The sequence below is a fragment of the Ahaetulla prasina genome, chromosome 1, assembly GCF_028640845.1.
Source record: "Ahaetulla prasina isolate Xishuangbanna chromosome 1, ASM2864084v1, whole genome shotgun sequence".
NCBI classification, from domain to species: Eukaryota; Metazoa; Chordata; class Lepidosauria; order Squamata; family Colubridae; genus Ahaetulla; species Ahaetulla prasina.
In genome coordinates this window covers 244,610,330-244,637,388 of record NC_080539.1, presented here as the reverse complement: position 1 = coordinate 244,637,388, position 27,059 = coordinate 244,610,330, and the positions used below count along the sequence as shown (strand labels likewise).

The 27,059-nt window shown below is 37.3% G+C and overlaps 1 protein-coding gene across 1 annotated transcript in view; it reads right to left on the bottom strand.

Annotated features, from left to right (window-relative positions):
- Positions 1-289: 289 nt before the first annotated feature.
- SLC12A8 (solute carrier family 12 member 8) overlaps positions 290-27,059 on the bottom strand; it is a 98,935-nt gene continuing 72,165 nt past the window's right edge. The window contains exons 8-14 of the mRNA XM_058195049.1: positions 24,994-25,081; positions 19,422-19,568; positions 12,627-13,308; positions 11,795-11,892; positions 10,894-11,011; positions 9,117-9,177; positions 290-4,145 (exon numbers count right to left, since the gene is read on the bottom strand). Of these exons, the coding sequence (XP_058051032.1) occupies positions 3,980-4,145; positions 9,117-9,177; positions 10,894-11,011; positions 11,795-11,892; positions 12,627-13,308; positions 19,422-19,568; positions 24,994-25,081 (1,360 nt within the window). The 3' untranslated portion in view covers positions 290-3,979. The remainder of the gene's footprint in view (positions 4,146-9,116; positions 9,178-10,893; positions 11,012-11,794; positions 11,893-12,626; positions 13,309-19,421; positions 19,569-24,993; positions 25,082-27,059) is intronic.

Genomic DNA, 27,059 nt, shown 5'->3' with positions numbered 1-27,059 from the left:
TAAACTCATTGCAACAGCAATTTGATATAACATTAAAGATAATCACTTACAAAGAAAAAAAAAACCCACAGGTATAAATTATTGCCATTTCCAGTTTTTGGGAGAAGATAAAGTACCATTGCATTATCCTCAAAATAACCCAATGTAATATTTACAACTGAAAATGTTCTTAGTTTGTGAAGTTAGAAGACTGGGATATTTTTTCCCTTGAATCTTTCTTTTTATTTTTCCCTGCTACAAAAATTATTATGCATATCCTTATTTTTCCAGCTTTAAAAAGGTTTATTTATTTATTCATTACATCTGTATAAACTATCAACATTTGCAGTATAAGAATTATCTGTGATTCTTTATGCAGTTGTAATTTCTGCATGAATTTAATACAATTCCACATTAACAGTAACAATTGTGTTGTTTTGTTGCTGTTGGCTTACACCATTTCTATCCCTCTGCTTTTACCTCCAGAATTTTATTTCCCTTCCAATTTGATCATTATGGTGGACTTATAAAGTGAGATATACAGGTAGTAGTCCTCAACTGAGTCTCACTTATGTTGCTAAGTGAGAAATTTGTTAAGTGAATTTTGTCCCATTTTACAACTTTTCTTGCCATACTTGTTAAGTGAATCACTGCAGTTGTTAAAATTAGTAACACAGTTGTTAAATGAATCTGGATTCTCAACTGACTGCTTGTCAGAACATTGCAAAAGATGATTACGTGACCCCGGGACATCCCAGATGCCAATCATCCAAATGTAAATCACGTGACCATGGGGATGCTGCCATGGTCATAAGTGTGGAAAATTGTCATAAATCACTTTTTTCAGTGCTGTTATAACTTCAAATGGTCATTAAATGAACTGTTGTAAGTCGAGGACTACCTGTACTGAGATATGAGGGCTTTTAAGACTGGATGAGGCCCTTAATCAAATTGTGTTCCAGGCTCACCACACCATGATCTTGGCTATGTATTATAGATTATGTAGCTGTCAAAGCCAAGATCCCAGTTATTGAATGAAATTGACTGTTCTTAAGTTCTTAAGAATCTGACACAAACAATCACATTTTCAATGGAAGGAAATGAAGGAGCCAGCAATGAAAAAGTGCTTTGACTTTTCTGCATTTTTTTCTTTCCTTTTTATATCTTGTCCCATATTTGATGCTCTCATTTCTTTCAGTTCTTTGCACAAGTAGGATAACCTGAATGCCTTAAATGTAATATTCTAAAGCGTGTAGTCATCACGCTTGAATTAGCTGGGTAATTCCGACATAAGGTTTTGGTATTGCATTCCTTCCCTCTGTCATAAACATTTTATTTCTGTGCCTCACGTACTGTGAAAAAGCAGCATTAACTTTCTTTAGGATCGAAAATGAAGGAAAAAATATTTTAACACTCTCTCATTCTTTCATTCTATCTCTCACACACACAAAAAAACCCACCCCAGACATAATTATCTTGCCATTTTGAGAAACCTTAAATGTAAATCAGAATCACATATTTCTTCTTTCTTGGTCACAGAAACATACATAACCTAGTTTTGGTGATTAACAAGCATCAAATGCTTTTAATTATACAATTATCCATTTATCTAAATATGGAATAAGAGATCATCAAACCAAGCAGTTCGAAGGAGCTAGCTAGACTATCAAGCTTAACCCTCTGTTTGTTGTACAAATCTAAATTAAAGCATTCCTCACAATGGGCTATCAAGCCTCTGCTTGATCACATCTATAGAAGTGAAATATACTTCTGAAAGTAATGGATTCCACTTCCATTCCACATTAATTTTTATTGCTGAGAAGTTCAGCTTGTTTGCTTCACACTTTAAGCATTAGTATGTAAACAACAAAAAACAGGAATGTTATAAGCTATTTTTTTCCTGATTTTTCATTGATTTAATAGGCCCCATTACAATCAGTAGCCCACATTTTTCTGCGATAGACACATTCTGATCTGAAGTCCTCACATATAATGGATTAACCCAATTATTAATTTAGTTAATAAGATATTTTTTAAAATCTTAAGAAATTAATTCAATAAATGAAATCTAACATTCGGAAAATGAAATTTAAGAAATTAGAACCCAAACTTTAACTCCAGAACAAATTGTAGAAATATTTGCAGCCTTTTTAAAAAAAAATTGGCAAGGATTTGTTTTTTTCCAGCATAAAGTGAAAGTGGATTTATTTCACTTACATTAAAAATTTGAAAAGGGTTAGCAGGACATCTTTTTCTTCATAGAATATAAAACTAAATCATAGTTCTCTTAGGCTGCACTGCAGTCAAAGAAGAAGTGCCATTTACTATTCGTTTTAGCAACAACACTTATTGTTCATCAAATAAAATAAAGGAGGAAAATAATGGAAAGAGATTGAGACAGCAAAAACAAAAAGGGGAAATAGATAATGATGATTTTTGAAAACCTGGTACGTAAAACTTTTAGATATATTATACTTAACATTAGAATTATTGACTTTATTACAGCCTCTCAAATTGTAAGCGAAAGAAAAATAAGTAGTTTTTAATCTTTGTGTAAATATGACAATTTATTAACCTTGAGGACTCTTACTACAGAACAAAACATGTTTCCATAGTGTTTCTAATTACTTAGAAATCCAATCTGGCAATGTTACTTTACTGGCACCAGATTCCAAGTCGCTTTACCAAGCACATGAATTCTTGACTCAAATATGCTTTTTCAAAAGGCAACTGGATTGGATTTTCTTTTCCTTGAGGAAGAAGACGTTTCGCTTCCCGCAATTGGGCTTAATTGTGGTCGTGGCTACCTCTACGGCATCCTGGGCAAGACCTAGAAGGTATGGAAGTCTGAAGACTAAAGTGCAATTTAAGTTGTATGTCACAGTTAATTGTTTGTGCCTAACTTGAAATATAAAAATAAGGAAGAGTCAGTATGAGTTTAAAGTATTGTTCAGGACAACTGCAAGGTTCAGAAAAGTTTGATCCAATTCCAGAGAAAGTATTAGAAAACTTATCTGTTCCATCCATAGTAAACACTTGCATTGATTGCTCATAGCATCTTTCTCTCCTTATATCCTGTAACTCAGAAGGTCCCTAAACTCTTCCGTTCATTGACCTCTTCATTAAGTTTCAGATTGTTCCTCATCCCCCAAATATTTATTATATGAAAATAATTTAACAAACATTAATTTAATTACCGTATATACTCGAGTATAAGCCGAGTTTTTCAGCACGTTTTTTGTGCTGAAAAACGTCCCCTCGGCTTATACTCGGGTCTATACGGCTTATACTCGAGTTTTTTTTTTTTAAGCCCCTCGGCTTATACTCGAGTATATACGGCTTATACTCGAGTTTTTTTTTTTTTTTCACATTTTACCGGACGGCGCGGGGAAGCCCTGCCGGTGCAGTGAGAGGGCGGGGCGGGGGAGCCGCCAGCCTTCTCAGCTGAGGGAGGGAGGGGTTCCCCAACCGGTAGGTGCCTCATTTCCCACCCTCGGCTTATACTCGAGTCCCCAGTTTACCCCAGTTTTTGGGGTAAAATTGGGGACCTCGGCTTATACTCGGATCGGCTTATATTCGAGTATATACGGTAACAGTTCTACAAATAGTAATGTTAACAACAAAACCAATGGATAGTCCCATTGATCATTAGGGGGTCAATACCAACCACTTTGGAGAAGCCTGGGGCAATTCTAGATTTCAGAAGGACCTGCCTGTGGAATAGAATTTGGGGTGTCCTATGTTCTCTAGCAAATACAGGTAAGTGTTGCAAAACCATGTTCTATGTTAGATCGATAGTTATTGCACAAACATATCCGATGCCCTGGAATGAAAACCCAAATCCTCTTTTTTTAAAGCAGGGTTTGAACTTGCCTGCTGCTGCTTTCCCCCCCATACTCCCCTTAATTAGAAGTTTCAGCATTCATTAAAATCAGTTGTGAAAAGATCAGTTTGTAATCAGTCTTTAATTGGCTGGTAAAGTGAATGGCACATAGCTCGCTCATTGGAACTGATGGACCAACTCTTCTCGGGTGATAACAGAGGAATGATGGTAACGATCTCGGGAAGCAAAATCTGTATTCTCTTCAGTGAGTTGAGTGGTCTCCATGCCAACTGTTGCAAAGGTCGGTGTCACAACAAATCGCTCCTCCGGGGATGGCCTTCCCCTACAAAACAAAAGAACACAAAAACCTTCAGATGCCCCATTGTTTCCCAATACATCTGCAGCTGCACTCTGAACTATGTAAATAAAACAAAAAAAGAAGAATGCATTCCATGAAGCGCCCCAAAACTTCACTCCAGAAAGGAATGCCAGCTTTTTCCTTATGGCTCTCGCATTTGGCTGGAATTCTTTCTTATGTAACAGCTATTCTAAAAACATGCAAGTCAAAACTTTTTCTTTTCCACACATATTTGCTTCTTCTCATTTATTGCCAAGTGCTTTAGCTGCTCTGATCCATGCAATTAGAAGATGGAGGTTTTTCCTGTTACAATGTGCGCTTTATGGCAAAGGACCAACCTCTTAATATGATGCCTGCCGCTTCCAAGCATTCCTTGTTAGCAGGCAACTGTCCTGAGAAAAAAGTGAGGGGGAAAATGCTCAGAAAATTTATTGTGTACAATCCCCACAATGATCTCCATCTAATACAAATCCTCTTTTGAATAGAAATGCTGAATATACATGTTTAGACTGTCATATTTCTCTTTAATTTCAAAGTCTATATTGTTTTTAATTTGACCTCCTCGCTCCTTAATAGTTTGATCTTTTGTTTAAGTTCTTTTCTATACTTTTAGAATAGTTAAGTGTTTTTTTAATTCCCTATTAAACTAAACATTTTTGGAAAAAAAACCCTTAGCATAATGTTTAGTTACATTCACACATGTCTGACAGTAAAATAGCACTTGCTATATATCACTCACTAGAGTGCAAAAAATGCTGTAATTAGCCCTGAAGGTCTACTTCAAAAGTTTAAAATGACACTCATTCACACAAGGTCCTTAGACAATTTGTTTTAATAATATTGAACAAACACAGCTGCTGGAAAGCTTCTTTCACTTGTCACATTCATAGCAAGATAGATGTAGCAAGATAGTAATATATTCCTGGGTGTTCCCTGATCACCAGCCATGGTCACCCACGGCTCAGTCTTGAGTGAACAAAGCACTCCCCAGCTAAAGACTCAATGGGGATGTCTGAAAACTAACTGTGGAAACCAAATTAAGCAAGATCTTCTTTACATTTTGCTTTGAGTTAACATTCAGTGGTAAGATACTTCCATTTTGTTTTGTTTTTTTAATGGAAGTTCGTACACAAATGTAATAAACAAACAAACAAACAAACAAACCCTGATCTAAGAAGTTGGGGATGGGTAAGGTAGGCTAACTTGTTTGTCATCGATGTCCTGGGTTCATATTCTGGCAATGATGAATAGCTAACATCAAAAACGTCATCAAAAAAGGACAACAAAGAATGTTCTTTCTGTGCCAACTCAGAAAGCTCAATCCTCCAAGACGGAGTGGCTGTGGAGCCCGGCATCCCGGTACAGTCAGCTGAGTCCACGGCTGACTGTTGGGAGCGAGTCATTGGCCCCGATGGAGAGGGTGCGCAACTTGGGCGTTCTCCTGGATGAACGGCTGTCTTTTGAAGACCACCTGACGGCCGCCTCCAGGAGAGCTTTCCACCAGGTTCGCCTGGTGCGCCAGTTGCGCCTTTCTAGACCGGGATGCCTTATGCACAGTCACCACGCCTCGTGACGCCTCGCCTGGATTACTGCAATGCTCTACATGGGGCTCCCTTGAGGGGCATCCGAGGCTTCAGTTAGTCCAGAACGCGGCTGCGGGTGATAGAGGGAGCCCCTCGTGGCTCCGTGACACCTATCCTGCGCAGACTGCACTGGCTACCTGTGGCCTTCCGGTGCGCTTCAAGGTTCTGGTGAACGCCTTCAAAGCGCCCATGGCATAGGGCCGGGCTATTTACGGGACCGCCTACTGCTACCGAATACCTCCCACCGACCCGTGCGCCTCACAGAGAGGGACTCTCAGGTGCCGTGCTGACAGTGTCGCCTGGCGACGCCCAGGAAGGGCCTTCTGTGGGGCTCCCGCCTCTGAACAACTCCCCGACTCACAACTTCCGGACCTCCGAACCTTCGTCATGAGCTTAAAACGCATTTATTCATCTGCGCAGGACTGGGTTAGTTTTTTAAATTTATGGGTTTTAATTGAGGGTTTTAAATGGGGTTTTAAATTGTATCTAAATTTTTAGGCCGTTATTGAATCAGTTTTTTTATATAGTTTTTAATTTGTATTCTATGTATTGTGTTTTTTATTGGCTGTGAACCGCCCTGAGTCCTTCGGGAGAAGGGCGGTATACAAATATAATAAATAAATAAATAAATAAATAAATAAATGATGGATAGCTAACATCAAAAACGTCAACAAAAAAGGACAATAAAGAATGTTCTTTCTGTGCCAACTCAGAAAGCTCAAACTGCCAAAGAATCTGCTGATCCAGTTCTACAGAGGAATTATTGAGTCTGTCATCTTTACCTCTATAAGGTACAGACTTCAGAGGATAATTAGAACTGCAGAAAAAACAATTGCTACCAACCTGCCTTCCATTGAGGACCTGTATACTGCATGAGTCAAAAAGAGGACTGTGAAAATCTGGACATAAATTGTTTCAACTCCTACCCTCAAAACGACACTATAGAGCACTGCACACCAGAACAACTAGACACAATAACAGTTTTTTCCCCAAACACCATCACTCTGCTAAACAAATAATTCCCTCAACATTGTCAAACTATTTACTAAATCTGCACTACTATAAATTTTCTCATTGTTCCCATCGCCCATCTCCTTCCACTTATGACTGTAACTTTGTTGCTTACGATTTATACTGATATTGTTTCCTGATTGCTTAATTGTAGCCTATGACTATTATTAAGTGTTATATCATTAAATGTTAAATTTGTACCCTATGACTATCAATAAGTGTTGTAAGTGTTGTAACTTGATGAAGGTATCTTTTCTTTTATGTACACTGGGAGCATAAGCATCATGACAAATTCCTTGTGTGTCCAATCACACTTGGCCAATAAAAAGTTCTATTCTATTCTATTCTATTCTATTCTATTCTATTCTATTCTATTCTATTTTATTCTATTCTATTCTATTCTATGATTGTCCAGGAAACATTTTCAGCTGCTCTATAGCTAAGAACTATATTTTTATAGCCACAATACAGTCTAATGAGGACCCAGATTGTTGGGGGCAATATGCTGACTCTGTAAACTGCTTAGACAGGGCTGTAAAGCACTAAGAAGCAGTATACAAGTCTAAATTCTATTGCTATTATAATTTGGATGCTTACTTCCCACATAGATACAGATTCTGAAAGGGGAGATATCTAGATTTTTATTTATGTATTGGTTCAACTTCTTGTGACTCTTGGGTAATTAATAAGAAACTTCTTATTCATTCTTTGTAAACAATTATTGATTATAAATGCCTTAAAGTATAGTTTCAGGGCATACATAGAAACACAAAATTAGGATGATTAGAGGCACTAGAGAACAATGCTTTTAACATGTGAGGAGATAAATGAATTGGCAGATGTCTCCAAAACATTTTAATATCTCTATAAAGCTACTAGAAGAAATACAAAGCTCTGAGCCAAACGGTTATCCATATGATCTCTCTGTCCTTTTACAGTTACTTGCCTTGGGAAAACGGCACAACTTTCCCGTGAAATAAAGTTGTGCTGCATGAGAAGGAATGATGATGGAACTTTCTAACTGCTCAGAGTTGGCTTATTATTTGGTAGGATCATAGCAATCAGAATACAAGCACCTCTGTTGCACTACTGGTAGTCCTCAACATACAATCATTCCATTTAGTGACCTTTCAAAGTTAGAACAGCACTGAAAAAAGTGTGATTGTTTTTCACACTTACAACCGCTGCAGCATCCCCATGGGTCCCGTGATAAAAATTTAGATGCTTGCCTGTATTTATGATAATTGCACTGTTCCGGGGTGATATAATCACCTTTTGTGGCCTTCCGACAAGCAAAGTCACTGGAGAAGCCAGATTGACTTAACAACTGCATTGCCAGTTTAACAAGTGCAGTAACAATGATGGCAAGGAAGTTTTAAAATGGGCAAAATTCACTTAACAACTGACTTTCTTAGCTATGGAAATTTTTGGGCTCAATTGTGGTCATAAGTCAAGGACTACCTGTAACAAGTACTGCCTTGCACTAGACTTCTGATCTCAATGTAATGTTCAGCCCTTTAAACTGGGAGCCACAAGTAGTTGGGTTTTTTTTAAGTTTACAAAATTTACAAAATTCACAGAGAAAACAAATGGAGATGTGGAGATTCTCAATAGGAGCAATGTGCTTCAGATAGGTCTTAGCATGTATTTCGTTAATTCAGAAATGGCTTTCACTGTTAACTAAGGGCAGTAAAGCTTCACTTAATAGGTCCAGAAAGCAAGAGAAAAAGTCACAGTGCTGAACTTCAGTGATATGGTCCAGGGACAGTGAAGGGGCTGTTGGTTTCCTACCCCTGCCTAAATCATATATGGCTGAGCTGTTGAGAAGACAGCTTTTGCTAATATTACTTCATTTCTCTTTTGACATTAATAGCTAAAGCTCTTCTCCAATGCCAGACTGACTCTGAAGGCACTGCAAAGTGGCTCATGAAGGGATGACCCATGTTGGTTGCTGCTGACGTAACACCCAAGAGTTGGTCGAAGAAGTCTTACGATTTTTTTTTCTAATTCTTTTAAAGGATTTTTAGAGCTAGGAACAGTTAATATTCAGTGTTCAATATTTTAGTAGTGCTTAGTAATAGGGTTTTGTACCATACTCAATCACACATTTAATTTTGGCTTCTTATTTAGTAATGTTGCAAAATTTTTGTAGCTCAAACTTATTATTTCATAATTGACAGTGAATCCTGTAATGCACTAAATGGGGTATTTTTTACACAAGGGCTTTAAACTACAGGGACTTTACTTTTCATTACAAAATCATTTGTAGCTATTTAAAATCATGATTATCAGTGACCCTCCTAAAGCCCCTTAGACTCAACATCAATTGTTTCTCAGTTTTTCCTTAGTCACCAAGACCAACCTGCAGACATTAAGCAAAAGGAGTTTAATCCACTTGAAAAGGCTGAAATTAGCTGCCACACCTGTAGGAACAAGAAACAAATGCAGATGGTTACAACTGGGCAAAATGTTAAAGAATGGTACTAGGCAAAACATGTAAGCATAAGTGAAGTGTCTCTCTTCAAAGCATTAAAGCAGCTGTATATTTTGAAGAATTTGGACACCTTTTTCGTCCAAAGGGAAGTTTCTGAGGGGAAGAGTTATAAAAGCTAAGTGTCCTTCTTTAAGCCTTAACAATTGAAGTTAGTTTGAGCAAGTTTAAACACGTAACCATAATAGAAATGTAGTTCTCCAATGTTCTTCTTAAACTAAATCTAATTAAGCAACACAAGCTCTAAATATTACCTATATTAGGAGACTTTCTAACTTTTTCTCCATGATGCAATGCTATATTTCTAAAGTTGAGAAAAGCTTAACCTTTATTTTGAATTGCAATGTTGAACAGCTGGAATAAATGTTTAATATTTATTCCAGCTGTTCAACATTGAACAAGGTGCTGGTTTTTACCTTTAAAGCGCTCCATGGCATAGGACCGAGCTATTTACAGGACCGCCTACTGCCACCGATTGCCTCCCACCAACCCATGCGTTCTCACAGAGAGGGACTCCTTAGGGTGCCGTCCGCCAAGCAATGTCGGCTGGCAACCCCCAGAGGAAGGGACTTCTCTGTGGGGGCCCCCACCCTCTGGAATGAACTTCCCCCAGGACTCCGCCAACTTCCTGACCTTCGAACCTTTCACCGCGAGCTTAAGACATATCTATTTATTCGCGCAGGACTGGCGTAGGATTTTAGTTTTAAATTGGGTTTTACTGTTTTAATGATATTTTAATTTGGGCCAATTTAATAAGTTTTTTAAATATGATTTTTATCTTGTATTTATTCTTGTTCTATTTTATCTGGCTGTAAACCGCCCTGAGTCCTTCGGGAGAAGGGCGGTATAAAAATCCAATTAAATAAATAAATAAATAAATAAAATAATATAATTCATTACACCTGCATAGAGAACAGCAAAAAATAAATCAGTTGTTCCCAAATATTTTTTAAAAGCCTTTAAAGATTCTGCTGTCAAATATTGTTTGCAAGCTAGCTGATGCTGAAAAATGGAAGCATTGTCAACACTTGTGTTCACATCACTGCGCTTGTAATTCAAGGACAAAATTAAGACTGATAGCTTTAGTTCGGTGATTCTTCAGGACTGGTATCAGTTTTTATAAAAGACAGCCACTGAGGTTATAACTGGAAAAGTGGAAAAGATCCACAATCTTTTCAGGTCAAATATGATCGCCCAACCTGCTATTACTATATTTTGAATTCATGGTACTTTTTCTAATCTCCAGTACAGGGATCTATTTCCAGTAATATAAAAAATATTCTAGAAATATTTAATTCTCTTTACTTTCTATCTCAGGTTTTAACAACCACCTCATTTTTAAAAATAGATTGTTGTCCCAAAACCAAGTTTACAATTAAGAGTAGGCAACTTCATTTTCACCTGCTCAAACTTTATTCCACATTCATTGAGTATTGTATGCTTCATTTTTACCATCTTCAACAATTCGGAATAAAACAAATTTATAAGTGGAAGTAAAGTCTTTAAAGTACTTAAATTTTATCTAACAAGTGAGAAGGTCAAAGAACATGATGCAGACCCATAAGATGGAGAGGCAAGAGCTATAATTTTGTATATCCCTTAGGAAGAAGATGAAGGGGTGTGGGAGGAGAGAGAAAAATATATTTACCAGGCGGTAGTCCTGGACTCGCTTTGCCAATGTAGAAATACAAAATAATTGCTAGTCCCAAATTAACGAGAGTATAAATCCACTGAATAACGAACATAATGACTAATGAAACTATTGCCTGTAGGAAAGATGATATTTATGATTAAACTGTGATAAATTAAATTTTGCTGTTTTTGTTATTAGAATGATAGTTTCCGTGGGAAAAAAGGTAAGAACCTTACATTCAAAGACAGATAAGATGTCTTAGCATCTTCTACTTCTTGCCTCATTATTGGCAAGGTTTCAGAGAATTTTTGGTGCAAGTAAACTAATTTAAAAATTATTTAAGTGATTGGGTGAGTAAGCTTTGGGGACGTGAAATCTTTAACATTAGAGGCTATATACCTTTTAGAACCAATTCCTGTGAATTTGAACTTGTTGCTAGACTGCTTGAAAATGCAGAGTATAGGATTTTATATAGGATAGGCAGTTTCAGCTCTCAAATTTAATCTGTTTTGTTTAGCGGACAGGAATGTAAAGATATGAAGCCAACAATGTGGCAAAAGATTAAGGGTGCATTTAATCCATCTGATTCCAGATGGTCTGGGAAACTTATCCAGCCAGTTATGAAGATATTATCTGCCACTCCAAGCAATTGGTATTTAGATGCAGAATGTCTCTAGATGAAATATCCAGGTAGTTATTAAAAGTTAAATGCAATTTTACAATAATCACTTTAAGTCTTAGCATTTCAAATGATGTTAAGGTATCTCAAGATATCCTTCTGTCTTTGAATCCAAAGAGCTGCAAAGTCCTATTCTATGTATAACGATTTGAAATCTACTATGGTATGAATAGTAATATTTATAACTTCTTGCCTACTGTATTACAAAGAGGTTTGAAATATTAGAAGGTGACTCACACCAAAAAAGGAAACCCGATGATCACAAAGCTTGGAATAGAAAGAAACTGGTATTTTCTGAATTTCTAATTCTTGGCTTTGTTGTTTTAGATTTAAATCTGCAGAACAGGAGAGAAAAGAAAACTTTCAAAAAAATATATAAGATGGATACACTCAAAAGCATCATTTGTATACTTCTAAAAACAAATCAAAATCCACTAGGGACCTAATAGTTTGCCTGAAGGAAATTTGGAGCATATTTTAAAGGAATATAGGGGACTTCTACTAGCTCTACTAATAAAAGCAATTCCAGCAATGGAACTACCCTAACTGGATGTCACCCAGAGAATGCCGCACGCCTCAGATTCTTTTTATACAATTTTATGCACGTTTCATATATAAAAAATATATATCCAGCTATGCACTATAATAAATTCCATTTTTAACTCAGAATTGTTTGGTGTAGAATACTACAGCCATTTGTTCTTATACATTTTGAATTAATATTTCAAGTCTTAACATTTGGAATGTATTGCCACCCATATAAAGATAAAAATAAATGCATCTCACATTGCTGTATGGATGAGAGATGCATATGCGCAGCACTGGAAAAAAGACAGTAAGCAATAAATTATCTTGTAGTGAATTAACTCTGAGCCACTTTTCCATTGGCAAATTAAATTAAAACAGTCTTTGTGCTCAGTTGTAAAAAAAAAACAAAAAAACCCACAGTTTGTCACAAAGGATAACAGCCTGAACACATATAAATGATCACTTCCCTTACTTAGAAAAGCAAATGAGCATTCTTCATTTTCAAATACACAATAATTTAATGCGCTCCAAATCTTCTTACCCTCCATCTGTGGACTGGAGGCTTTTCGCATTTCATCCAAATGTTGGTCTCCATCTTCTTCCTTCAGATTGTTTTTTCTAATAACAGATGGAGATGCATCATTTCCATCCACGTCTTGGCAATTTGGCTGTGAAAAATGCTGCACATTTTTGACACTGGATCTTAGGGAATCATTGCAAGGCTCCTGAATATGAGCAATGTTGTTCTCAAGAGCCAAACAAAAGCTGTCTTCTAATGTTTGCTTGGCTGCCTTCTTTTGCTTTCTCTGCTTGATCACTTGAGCGGCATCCACATTGTTTTCTTTTAGTTCAAGATCAGTTCCTGGATCTTGACTGACAGGCTTAAAAAGATGGTTCATATCTTTTGTGAATTCCAGCAAAGTTCCATCTGACCTGCACTGATCTCTTCCATTTGATCCATAACAAGTCGATTTGCTGAGCATTAAAGGTCGAGAGCAACTTAGCACAGCCCTGGCATCCTCTTGCTGCATCCTTTTGGAGTTCTGCTTAAGATTGTAGCTCATGGAGACTGAGAAATAGGAATAATCCACAGCAATATATGTAAGCATGAAGTTGATCGTAACTATTGGAGCAAGAACATTCACTTGACCAATGAAAACGAAAGCCATGGTAATGAGGCTTGTTAAGCAGATTGCAGCCACTGGAGTTTTGTTTGGTCCTTTCTGCATTAAGAACAAAGGGTTAATCACATATGTAAAATAATCTGTCAAATATTTTTGGATAATGTTTAAATCATATATAAATCTGCTTGACTGGGACATCCTCACATGAATCCTCATGTAAGGAAGAACAGGGGCTGGGGCATAAACCCAGGGGCATCCTCTGATGAATCCTCATCTAAGGAAGAACAACAAAACAATTGTTTGCTGATTGACATCCTGAAGACCCATGTACCAAACAGAACAAACAGCTGCAGTGACTGTCGCTACCTTTGACTCTTTGGCTCCAGATTACAACATTTATGACATTCCTGAATAGCCTGCAATTTTGTTTCAGAATAATTAGTACTCTTGGTCTTATAAGAAAATTAAGAGCTCCCTGTACAAAAGTCTTTGCAGATTTTTGAACATCAGCAACAAACTCATCCTGTATCCAGTGAGCCATGAATGTAAATTTGGTAACAATTTTCTGCACAAGTGACCTTTACGATTGCTTTGATCATAACTTTTTACTCTATCCTTTGAACTTCCTACTTTACTTCACCAGAATATAATAGAATAGAATTTTATTGGCCAAGTGTGATTGGACACACAAGGAATTTGTCTTGGTGCATATGCTCTCAGTGTACATAAAAGAAAAGATACGCTCATCAAGGTACAACATTTACAACACAATTGATGATCAATATATCAATATAAATCATAAGGATTGCCAGCAACAAGTTATAGTCATACAGTCATAAGTGGAAAGAGATTGGTGATGGGAACTATGAAACGATTAATAGTAGTGCAGATTCAGTAAATAGTCTGACAGTGTTGAGGGAATTATTTGTTTAGCAGAGTGATGGCCTTCGGGAAAAACTGTTCTTGTGTCTAGTTGTTCTGGTGTGCAGTGCTCTATAGCTGCTTTTGAGGGTAGGAGTTGAAACAGTTTATGTCCAGGATGCGAGGGATCTGCAAATATTTTCACGGCCCTCTTCTTGATTCGTGCAGTATACAGGTCCTCAATGGAAGGCAAGTTGGTAGCAATTATTTTTCTGCAGTTCTAATTATCCTCTGAAGTCTGTGTTTTTCTTGTTGGGTTGCAGAACCGAACCAGACAGTTATAGAGGTGCAAATGACAGACTCAATAATTCCTCTGTAGAATTGGATCAGCAGCTCCTTGGGCAGTTTGAGCTTACTGAGTTGGCGAGAAAGAACATTCTTTGTTGTCCTTTTTAATGATGTTTTGATGTTAGCTGTCCATTTGAGATCTTTATATGATAGAACCCAGAAATTTGAAGGTTTCTACTGTTGATACTGTGTTGTCAAGTATTGTGAGAGGTGGAAGTATGGAAGGGTTTTTCCTAAAGTCTACCACCATTTCTACGGTTTTGAGTGTGTTCAGTTCCAGATTGTTTTGGTTGCACCACAAGGCTAGTCGCTCGACCTCTCGCCTATATGCGGATTCGTCATTGTCTCGAATGAGACCAATCACTGTTGTGTCATCTGCGAACTTCAGTAGCTTAACAAATGGATCATTGGAGATGCAGTCATTGGTATACAGAGAGAAGAGAAGTGGGAGAGCACATGCAGCACTGGAAAAAAGACAGTAAGCAATAAATTATCTTGTAGTGAATTAACTCTGAGCCACTTTTCCATTGGCAAATTAAATTAAAACAGTCTTTGTGCTCAATTGTAAAAAAAAACAAAAACAACCCACAGTTTGTCACAAAGGATAACAGCCTGAACACATATAAATGATCACTTCCCTTACTTAGAAAAGCAAATGAGCATTCTTCATTTTCAAATACACAATAATTTAATGCGCTCCAAATCTTCTTACCCTCCATCTGTGGACTGGAGGCTTTTCGCATTTCATCCAAATGTTGGTCTCCATCTTCTTCCTTCAGATTGTTTTTTCTAATAACAGATGGAGATGCATCATTTCCATCCACGTCTTGGCAATTTGGCTGTGAAAAATGCTGCACATTTTTGACACTGGATCTTAGGGAATCATTGCAAGGCTCCTGAATATGAGCAATGTTGTTCTCAAGAGCCAAACAAAAGCTGTCTTCTAATGTTTGCTTGGCTGCCTTCTTTTGCTTTCTCTGCTTGATCACTTGAGCGGCATCCACATTGTTTTCTTTTAGTTCAAGATCAGTTCCTGGATCTTGACTGACAGGCTTAAAAAGATGGTTCATATCTTTTGTGAATTCCAGCAAAGTTCCATCTGACCTGCACTGATCTCTTCCATTTGATCCATAACAAGTCGATTTGCTGAGCATTAAAGGTCGAGAGCAACTTAGCACAGCCCTGGCATCCTCTTGCCGCATCCTTTTGGAGTTCTGCTTAAGATTGTAGCTCATGGAGACTGAGAAATAGGAATAATCCACAGCAATATATGTAAGCATGAAGTTGATCGTAACTATTGGAGCAAGAACATTCACTTGGCCAATGAAAACGAAAGCCATGGTAATGAGGCTTGTTAAGCAGATTGCAGCCACTGGAGTTTTGTTTGGTCCTTTCTGCATTAAGAACAAAGGGTTAATCACATATATAAAATAATCTGTCAAATATTTTTGGATAATGTTTAAATCATATATAAATCTGCTTGACTGGGACATCCTCACATGAATCCTCATGTAAGGAAGAACAGGGGCTGGGGCATAAACCCAGGGGCATCCTCTGATGAATCCTCATCTAAGGAAGAACAACAAAACAATTGTTTGCTGATTGACATCCTGAAGACCCATGTACCAAACAGAACAAACAGCTGCAGTGACTGTCGCTACCTTTGACTCTTTGGCTCCAGATTACAACATTTATGACATTCCTGAATAGCCTGCAATTTTGTTTCAGAATAATTAGTACTCTTGGTCTTATAAGAAAATTAAGAGCTCCCTGTACAAAAGTCTTTGCAGATTTTTGAACATCAGCAACAAGCTCATCCTGTATCCAGTGAGCCATGAATGTAAATTTGGTAACAATTTTCTGCACAAGTGACCTTTACGATTGCTTTGATCATAACTTTTTACTCTATCCTTTGAACTTCCTACTTTTACTTCACCAGAATATAATAGAATAGAATTTTATTGGCCAAGTGTGATTGGACACACAAGGAATTTGTCTTGGTGCATATGCTCTCAGTGTACATAAAAGAAAAGATACGTTCATCAAGGTACAACATTTACAACACAATTGATGATCAATATATCAATATAAATCATAAGGATTGCCAGCAACAAGTTATAGTCATACAGTCATAAGTGGAAAGAGATTGGTGATGGGAACGATGAGAAGATTAATAGTAGTGCAGATTCAGTAAATAGTCTGACAGTGTTGAGGGAATTATTTGTTTAGCAGAGTGATGGCCTTCGGGAAAAAACTGTTCTTGTGTCTAGTTGTTCTGGTGTGCAGTGCTCTATAGCGTCGTTTTGAGGGTAGGAGTTGAAACAGTTTATGTCCAGGATGCGAGGGATCTGCAAATATTTTCACGGCCCTCTTCTTGATTCGTGCAGTATACAGGTCCTCAATGGAAGGCAAGTTGGTAGCAATTATTTTTTCTGCAGTTCTAATTATCCTCTGAAGTCTGTGTTTTTCTTGTTGGGTTGCAGAACCGAACCAGACAGTTATAGAGGTGCAAATGACAGACTCAATAATTCCTCTGTAGAATTGGATCAGCAGCTCCTTGGGCAGTTTGAGCTTACTGAGTTGGCGCAGAAAGAACATTCTTTGTTGTCCTTTTTAATGATGTTTTGATGTTAGCTGTCCATTTGAGATCTTGCGATATGATAGAACCCAGAAATTTGAAGGTTTCTACTGTTGATACTGTGTTGTCAAGTATTGTGAGAGGTGGAAGTATGGAAGGGTTTTTCCTAAAGTCTACCACCATTTCTACGGTTTTGAGTGTGTTCAGTTCCAGATTGTTTTGGTTGCACCACAAGGCTAGTCGTTCGACCTCTCGCCTATATGCCGATTCGTCATTGTCTCGAATGAGACCAATCACTGTTGTGTCATCTGCGAACTTCAGTAGCTTAACAAATGGATCATTGGAGATGCAGTCATTGGTATACAGAGAGAAGAGAAGTGGGAGAGCACACAGCCTTGGGGGCCCCTGTGCTAATTGTACAGGTATTTGATGTGATCTTGCTTAGCTTCACCTGCTGCTTCCTGTTTGTTAGGAAGCTTGTGATCCACTTACAAGTCTGTTCCGTACCTGTAGCTGGTTTAGCTTAGTTAGAAGAATGTCTGGAATGATGGTATTGAATGCTGAACTAAAGTCTACAAAAGGACCCTTGCATAGGTCTTTGGAGACTCAAGATGTTGTAGGATGTAGTGCAGAGCCATATTAACAGCATCATCTGTTGATCTATTTGCTCGGTATGCAAATTGCAAGGGGTCTAAGAGCGGATTCGTGATGGTTTTCAGGTAGGAAAGCACTAGCCTTTCAAAGGTTTTCATGACTACAGATGTTAGAGCAACTGGTCTGTAGTCATTCAGTTCCTTGATGGTGGGCTTCTTCGGCACTGGGATGATGGTAGAGCGTTTGAAGCAAGAAGGAACATAGCACATCTCTAGTGATTTATTGAAAATATGGGTGAAGATGGGGCCAATTGGTCAGCACAGACTTTTAAGCAAGAAGGAGTTATCTTGTCTGGGCCTGGAGCTTTTCCTGGCTTTTGTCTGTGAAATAGGTCCTGCACTTCCTTTTCTGTGATCACTAGGGGTTGTGAACCCAATGAAATGGGGTCAGTTGTAGGAGGCTTGGCTGTTGTTGGTGTGTCTGAGATGGGGTTGTGGAGATAGGTGGCTGTAGTTTCCTTTCAAACCTGCAGTAAAACTCATTCAGGTCATCTGCCAGTTGTTGATTACCTTCAGCCTGGGAAGGAGGTTTGCCATAGCCGGTGATATTTTTAAGAGTTTTCCACATGTTTGCTGGTTCATTTGCTGAAAATTGATTCTTTAGCTTTTCAGAGTAGCTTCTTTTTGCTGCTCTTATCTCCCTTGTTAGTGCATTTCTGGCCTGATTGTACAGCATTTTATCACCTTTTCTGTAGGCTTCCTCTTTGGAATGTCGTAGCTGCTTAAGTTTAGGTGTAAACCAAGGTTTGTTATTACTGTGTATTCGCAAGTTCCTTGTAGGTACACATAGGTCTTCACAGAAGCTGACATATGATGTTACAGTATCTGTGAGTTCATCCAGGTCTGCAGAGGTATCTTTAAAAATATTCCAATCAGTGCAGTCAAAACATGCCTGTAGCTTTAATTCTGATTCCTCCGTCCAGGTTTTCACTGATTTAATTATTGGTTTTATGGCTTTAAGTCTTTGCCTGTAAGCAGGTACAAGGTGAATCATGCAATGATCAGAGTGTCCTACAGCTGCACGTGGCTTCTGGGTTGTTTCTTGAACATCTCTGTTGTGCCAAATCGATGGTGAATAATTTGATAATTCAACCTTATTTTAATATTGATTCATACTTGTTTGTTCATCAATCCATCCATTCATTCAATTTCTGTAGCCGCCCATCTCAGTCAGCAGCTCAAAATTAATAGTCTGAAGTTTATTGGGCACCTAAAATAGGGCAGGATTGTTAGAAGACTTAAGTGTGAAAAGGAAATGAGAGAGAGATGCTTGCAAGCCTAAGGGGTCATTATATCTACTTCTGTTAATGGGAAACCATAGTTGCCGTTTGTAGCATGAACTAAATTGAGCCATTAAAAATGTTTTTATGTAAGATATTACTAATGTTTATTGATATCATACACTTTAAACAATATCTTTAACTTATATTTGAAGACCAGAAGTTCTGGAGAAAAGACTGACTCTGCAAAGCAATGAAGTAAAAGACCCTGGGAAAATATTACACAAAGAGGACAGTGTATGGCATTACAGTAGCTTGTTTGTTTTAAAAATTAAACAGAGATATGTTGAATGGTATTAGCAGTGTGGAATGAAAGTCCATTCTAAATAAACTTCATGATTAGGAAGTTTAATATAATATCATAGCCTTTCTTATTCAGAAAGACCAAAGGTCTAAATAATGCTTATCAGACAGCTCCTAAGGAAATCTATCATGGATGACAGAATATCTATACACGAAAGTAAACAGAAAATACCTTCCTTGTTTACTAACCCCATGTCCAAGAAATGCAAGAATAGGTATCACTTTCTCTTGAGCAATGCACTGAAGGATTCGGGGTGCTCCATAGAGACCTGCCATGCAAGATGCTAAGGATGAAATGTACAAACCAAGTAAGAATAAGAAGCCCACCAAGGATACCTAAGAAAAAGAAAGAGAGAGAGAGCAAAACATTTTTTTCTTGATTAATATTTGGAAGGCACATTTGATAAAAAAAATCACTGTGGCTTAATGGACTATTGATATAATACAATGATTAAGAACATGAATCTGATAATCTGGTACCCAAGCCTCATCAGCCATTAGTAGAAGCATAATATTCTTATATCAAATTGAACTATTAGTCCATCTAGTTTAATACAGTACTGTCTATATTGATGATAGGTTGATTTCCTAGAGTTTTAGTCTGAATGCATTCCCAGCCCTATCTGGAGTTGATGAATATTAAACTTGAGATAGTCTAAACAGGAAGCAAACCCCATACTCACTAGCATTGATGATGTTACCTAATTGGGTAATGAAACATCTGTAAGCAAACAGCTGGGCTCAGACAACTTCAAGGACTCCACAGTTTAGCCTTGAGCTACATATATTATCTTCTATAGACCAAATGCACAAACACTGAACTAGAGCTCTTTCCTTAGTAGATTTCTTTCGGTCTCATTCCCCATCAAAAATAGGGGAGTGACAGCATGTTTTACAATGCTGGCGCAAAGATTGTTCAGATAATGCACGTACAAAACTTGAAGAACTGTGTTTTAAAAATGTCCTGATCAGCCACAAACCAGTGAGAAGCACTTTGCTGCAAGAAAAGATTGGTATTCTGTTGGTATTTTGTTCCTAATTAACAGCACAAAAGAATATACTTTAATTTGCTTTGCCCAGAATAAAGCAATCCAATGGGAAAAGCTTAATTTAGCAGCAATTTCAGAAGAAGAATGTACATCTTACAGAAAATGAAGGGAGTAACAGATATTTTATACCATTTACATACTAGAACAGAGTTGCAGTCCAGGAAAATGTACTTATGTAATTTCACATAGACTAAATTCAGATAATATACTTTAATCAAATAACATGTTTTTTTCTATGACATGTTTCAAATGAGATCCTCCAGCAAATAATTCTGGACAGCAATTTAAAGAGGCAGTTACTTCTGGATCACTTCAGTGGGGCATGCAAATTGAATAATGGATTTTTGCCCTTACTTTCCCAATGTAAATCTATAAGATTTTACAGTCCTATACTTTTAGCTGGTTGTAAGTCATATTGAGTTCATTGGGTGTTAATGCTAATGCTCATTAATGCTCATACAAAGTACAGAGAAGACGTGGCAATTGGTGGGGAATATATGGAAAATAATCAAATAAAAGTAATTCGACAATGGCATTGTCGAGCAATTATTTGGTGCACTCAAAAATACTGTGACTAGATCACACTTTATACATAATTGAAATGGCCTTATTCAAAGTGCCATGACATTCCACTCACACTTTCTGGGGGAAGTGGCTTTTGCATCAAGACAATCAAAAGCATATTTGCAGGTACAACTCCTAACATACAGTGCTGACAAATTCTTCACTGTTGCAGCTTAATCACTTCATACGTTCCTTTGTTTCCCCTGGATCAGGCTGAAGGCAAACCCTGAAACTGAGTTGGTGTGGATATTTATGTTGCCACCAGAGTTTTTCTCTGACTGATAAGTCCATCAATGGGTAGGTTCATGAAGAGGAGAGGTCCTTCTAGATTTATGGCTCCTGCTGGAACAGCAGGTAAAAACTTGGCCAGAGGACCCTATCACCAGCTCTTCTTGGTGCATCAGTTACAACCTACCTGGGGCTCTATAGTTATTATTTTATCACTATCTGGTTAGACTATTGTACTGTAATAAACTCTTCTTGGCTCCATCATTAAAGACAATTAGAAACCTACAATTGGTCCAAAATGCAGCAAGCCACGAACTCCTGGCTATCACTGTTGGGAACAAATAGCACTGCTTTTCTGCATTGGTTGCCAATTGGTTTTTCAAGTACAATTTAAAAAGCTAGTTTGGTTTGTTTTTCTGCCTACAGTATTGCTATCAGTACTTTACTTGACCAATTCGGTCAAGTAAAGGGAAGCTACTACTGATCCCATATTTTGGAGATATCTGGAGAGCTAAAACAAGGAGGTGCTGGTTTTCTATTCTGTAGAACAGTTTCCTCATTAAGATCAGGCTTGCTTCCCCTTGAAAATATTTCAGAAAATGTTAAAGACCAGGTTAGTATGGACAGTCTTCTCCTAGTTTTGTTAAGCTGTTTATATTATCTTTTTTATGGTCTGTAATTTTTTTTGGGGGGGTTGTTTCCCTGTTTATGATTGTATTGATTTTTATCTGATTTCATACTGCCTATAAGTCACCAATTGTAGTGGGGTAGAAATGGGATTAATAAATAAATATAAATAAATAAATAAATATCCAAATTGCATTTGAAAATAAAACTCTCCCTAAAAATAATGACATACATATCCTATCGATGTGTAGAAATTGAAATTCTCCTATGCATGGTAAAATCTAATTCTGCCGGAAGCAAATTGTAGTTTAATCCTCTTGTCACATTACAGCAGTTTCTTCTGCACAAAATGAAAATAAAAACTCCTGTTTCTCATTTTGTTTCATGATGCATAAAGACGGATGCAAGAATTCAATTGAAAAGAAATGGTTAAACATTTGCTTTCCCCAAAAGAAAAGTGTAGTCCGACCTTCCATGGTGCCTGTATTTCCTCTGTTTATTTATTTAAAGTAACATCTATGCATATGTCTTCTTATTATATTGGTTAACATTCTGACAAGATTAGGTAATACACAGTAGAATAGGTGCTGAATTCTCAACTGGGACAGAGGACATAATCCTCTGTGATGGGTAACCTTTTTGCCGTCGCATGCCAAAAGCAGAGGGAGTGTGGGGGTTCATGTGCATGTGTTCCCACACCCATAATTCAATATGCCCCACCCCTTGCGCATGCGCACATGACCTCCCCGCGCTCACCTGCTTTTGGCACACGATGGCACAGTGGGCCCGGTAGGCCCGTTTTTTTGCCCTCCCCAGGCTCCAGACCCTTTCTAGGAGCCTGGAGAGGATGAAAACGGCCTTCCACACCCCCTGGAGGCCATTTCCCGACTTCCAGTGGGCCCGAAAGGCCTGAAAATCAGCTGGCCAGCGCGCACATGCGTGCTGGAATTGAGCTAGAGCAATGCTCGTGTGCCCATAGATATAGCTCTGTGTGCCACCTGTGGCAAGCGTGCCATAGGTTCGCCATCACGGACATAGTCTTTCCATATAAAGCAAGAGAAATCCATCAAGAGAAGCTTCTGCCTGTAAACTGAATGCAGGACTACCCAAACACACAATGCGATGTATTTCCTGGTTAGGTATGCAATTTATTGGGTGAGTCATTTTTTTTGTCAGCTTAATTTATTTTACAGAGTTCTTAAGACAAAAATGAAACAACTCCACTCTTGTTTTTACTGAAATACTGGCAAGAAAGGCAGGATTGCAACTCATGACAATAGCTGAGGAAATGAATCTTCAAGTCAAAAGATTTTAAAATGCCTATCAGCCACAGGCAGATACCCGCAGCACAATCTGATATTCTCAAAGGCTGTTATAGAGTCTGTGGGCCACAGATTAATAACTTATGGTTTGAAATTAATTTTTTATTGTCTGTATGAGAAAGAATGTTTCATATCAAGCAACCTGTCTCTCTGTGTTCCAGCTTAATGTCATAAAATCTGTTTTAAGTGAAAAAATGAGGTGCAAGGCTCAGTTATTACAGTGGTAAGAAAAAAAAGGCATTATATTATGCCTCATGTCATATACACATATGCATATTAAGACAACCAAAAATACCTACATTCTTTAAAAGAAAAAGTAAAGAAATTTCATTTTGGGAAAGAACGAAGGTTCATTTTTAAGTGGTATTATTTTGAGGAAGAGTTTTCAGTTAGAGTCTACTCTGGGTTACTTTACAAAACACAGCAATGTGTAGCTAATGGAGCAAAGTGGAAAAAGTGAGGCTGATAAGATGGTAGGAAGTAAGAGAAGGTTATCACTGAATACCATAGTATCACAAAACAGAAAATGCCCTGGAATGCACACAATCAATTCTGTAGCAGACTGTCACTTAAGGTGCTTGCCAGCTATGCTGAAAATGTGGAGGCAGAAATTAGTTTGGAGCATCTCTCCAAGTAGTAAAGGCTTTTAAAATACTCCCCACCTACCCAGAGGACTTTATAACAAGACTTTTTGTTTAGCAGACTTTGCTTTGGCAACCAAGATCTTTTAGTTTCTGACTTTAAGTTTAGATAAAACACCAGAGAATTTCTGGAAGCTTGGCATTCTAACAAAACGGCCATCAGCAGACATATAGAGATAAACCCTATCTACATACTTTCTAAAAGATAATGTCAAGAAAGGAAACAAACATCTTCTCTAGTAACCAAGTCAGATATGCAAGAAGAAACACCAGCTAAACAATCAGAGAAAAAGTAACACCCTAATCAAGATATTACCAAGAAGGAACCACATCCCAAGTCTAGCAGGGCACGTTACTGTATACAAATAGCCTGCAAACTTCAATCTCCCATTTAACCCAAAAAAATTTGTTGTAATATATAGATGGAACAATGAGAATATAAGTAGCTGAAAGGATTGAGATTCACATTATGCTATATTCTTAATGAGAACTTTTATAAAATGATGTACCATTGGTATACATCATCAGAGAAATTGTCTAGAATATATAAAAACACTTCAAATTTATGTTGAAACTGTGAACAACATGAAGAAAAAAGTTATCATGTTTGGTGGATATGGAAAAAAGCTAAAACATTCTAGATTCAACCACATACATTGATTCAGGGTTTTTTAAAAGATTAATATGCAATTGAGAGCAGAGGATTTTATTTGGGATTGATGGACAAACATTTGAAAAAAGTCATGGAATTTTGTTTTATACATGATAAACGCAGCAAGATTACTGTATGCACAAAGAAAACTAAGGTGTGAAAAGACACCAAAAGCAGTGAAAATTTATTCACAAACTGTAAAATAAAATCATGATGATATGCTCCAGACACAGAGTGAAATCCAGTGTTGTATGTATACATCATGTTTCTGTAACTGGTTGTTTTTGTTTCCTTTTCTCTTTCTGGCTCTTTTACTCACAAAATATAGCCTAGAGCAGGGGTGTCAAACTTGCGTCATCAAGATGGTGTCACATAACCTATTGGGACTTTTTTCCTCTTCACTAAACCGGGCGGGGGCAGGGCCAGCACGTGACACATCCGGCCCACAAGTTTGACACCTCTGCCCTAGAGGTTCTTCTCCTAACCATGAGAACAAATTTGGAGCATGTTCATGGGACTATAGGAGAGAGGACTTACAGTTGATTCTGAGCAGCAATTTGGCCAATAGGTAAACATTATTGCTCTTCATCAAGAAACCACATAATTTAATTCAGAATTAAAAGATTTGCCTTATGTAGTTACCTTTCAAAGTTCAAAGGTTCAAAGGTTCAAAGTTACCTTTTCTGCTATCATAAAATTATAGCGGAGTGAGTCTCGGGTACAAATAGCTCCCAGTAAAAAAACAAAAACAATGTATAAAAACCACCTGCAAAGAAATAAAAAAAATCACAGCTTTTTTTTAAAAAATAATGTCCTTAATAGCATAAGCTAGTTCAGTAAGCAGTAAATTTCCTTTGCTCCAAAAATATTTTAATCATTTAAGGTACATAGTGTTTCTCATCCTTAGTTGCCTTAAGATATTTTTTATTTTTTATTTTATTTATTTATTTAATTTTGTCAAGACAATATATACAAGCATAACACAAAAAGATTATATAATGTATAAACAAATATATGAGGAGAAACAAGGAAGTATAAGCATACATATATATCTATATAGGGAAGAAACAAAAGGACAGGAACGGTAGGCACGTTTGTGTTCTTATGCACGCCCCTTAGAGTTCTCTTAGGAATGGGGTGAGGTCAACAGTGGATAGATTTTGTTTAAAGCTTTTGTGGACTTATATGTGGACTTCAACTCCCAGAATTCAACAGGCAGCTGGGGCTGGCTGGGGAACTGATGTCTACATATCTTAAAGTGGCCAAGGTTGAGAACACCACATGTTGTGGATGCAACTGAAATAGATACAAGCTTGAATGCAAATGCTAGAGGAACATGATTTCAATCTCACTCTGCAAGAATGGAAACAGAGGGCCCGACTATGAAATAGATCCAAAGTTGGAAATTCTACAGTGGTACTTCAGTACTTGACTACTTTACAACACTTCAAATTTGGGTCTTGATGCATTTTGACGTGAAAATATTGTCCTGGTATTCGTACTTATTTGGTATTTGAAAATATTGTCCTGGTACTCGAACTTATTTGGTATTTGATATGTTGTTCTATCTATGATAATTGTTTGTGTATACTGTTGTGACAAAAAAGAAATAAAAAAAATGTTGCAAAAGGGAGACAACTGCAGCGAACAGACAGGAAGTTGTCTATGCTGGGAAGATCACTGCAAAAGAAAGTGGGGGATGGACACAGAGGGCAGACAGGAAATTGGCCATGCTGGGAAGGTTGCTGACATAGAAAAGGGACAAACAGGAAGTGCTTTCTGGCTAAAACAAATCTTGTGGTAAGTCACATTATTTGTTTGGCCCTTGTCGTTTTTAGAACTCATTGCTCCTCCCAAAACCAATTAATGATGATACTGAAGTACCACTATACAATGTAGTTCCACTGAGGAAAAAGACCCAATCTACCTTTTAATGGGCAGATGTAGGAATATCAATTATTCTTCTACCATCCAAATCTAACTCCTAGAATAGATCCTCAACTTATCAGTCTGGATCTATTTGCTTCAGACTAAGGATACAATGCTAAAACATTTCATAATTTTATGAATTAGGTTTATTATAGTTTTTTTCATGACTGTAACAAAAAATGCCTAGGAATTAAACTGATTTTTGAAAACAACAATGTTCTTCAAAACAATTACATCAGAGAGCTAAGGAAGCTATTCATAGTTATATTTTATTCCAATTATTGTGAAAGAGATAATTCATTGCCATCATGTATTTACCAGAAGCTGAATTGAGCAGCTTAAACCAAAAGACAAGATATGCCCCCTCAAAGATACAATATAAAAGTTGGAGTATTGAAAACAACTAAAAAAAAAGAATGAGGAAGGGAAAAGGAACAGAAATGAGAGAATAGTAAGAAGGAATGTATTCACTTATGTATATCAGACTAACTCTGATGATGTTACCTAGTTTGGGTAATAAAACATCCTCCTCAGTTCAATTCTGAGCTATTAATATCCTCCTTTACTGGAATGTATTCAAGCTAATATTACACAGCTTGCAACAACTGTAAATGATGATAAAGAGTCAAATCCGTATTTAAAATTTGAATAGCTAAAAGGTAGTTTAGAGGAAAGAGGTGATGCCATATAATGAGGAGGGTTACAAGTTTATTTTCCTTTTCCTTTTCCTTCCTGAAACCATGCTCTGTCTTATGAATATAATATGCTGATAATCTTTCCATGCTAACACATAGCATACCATTCAGCAGTTGGAT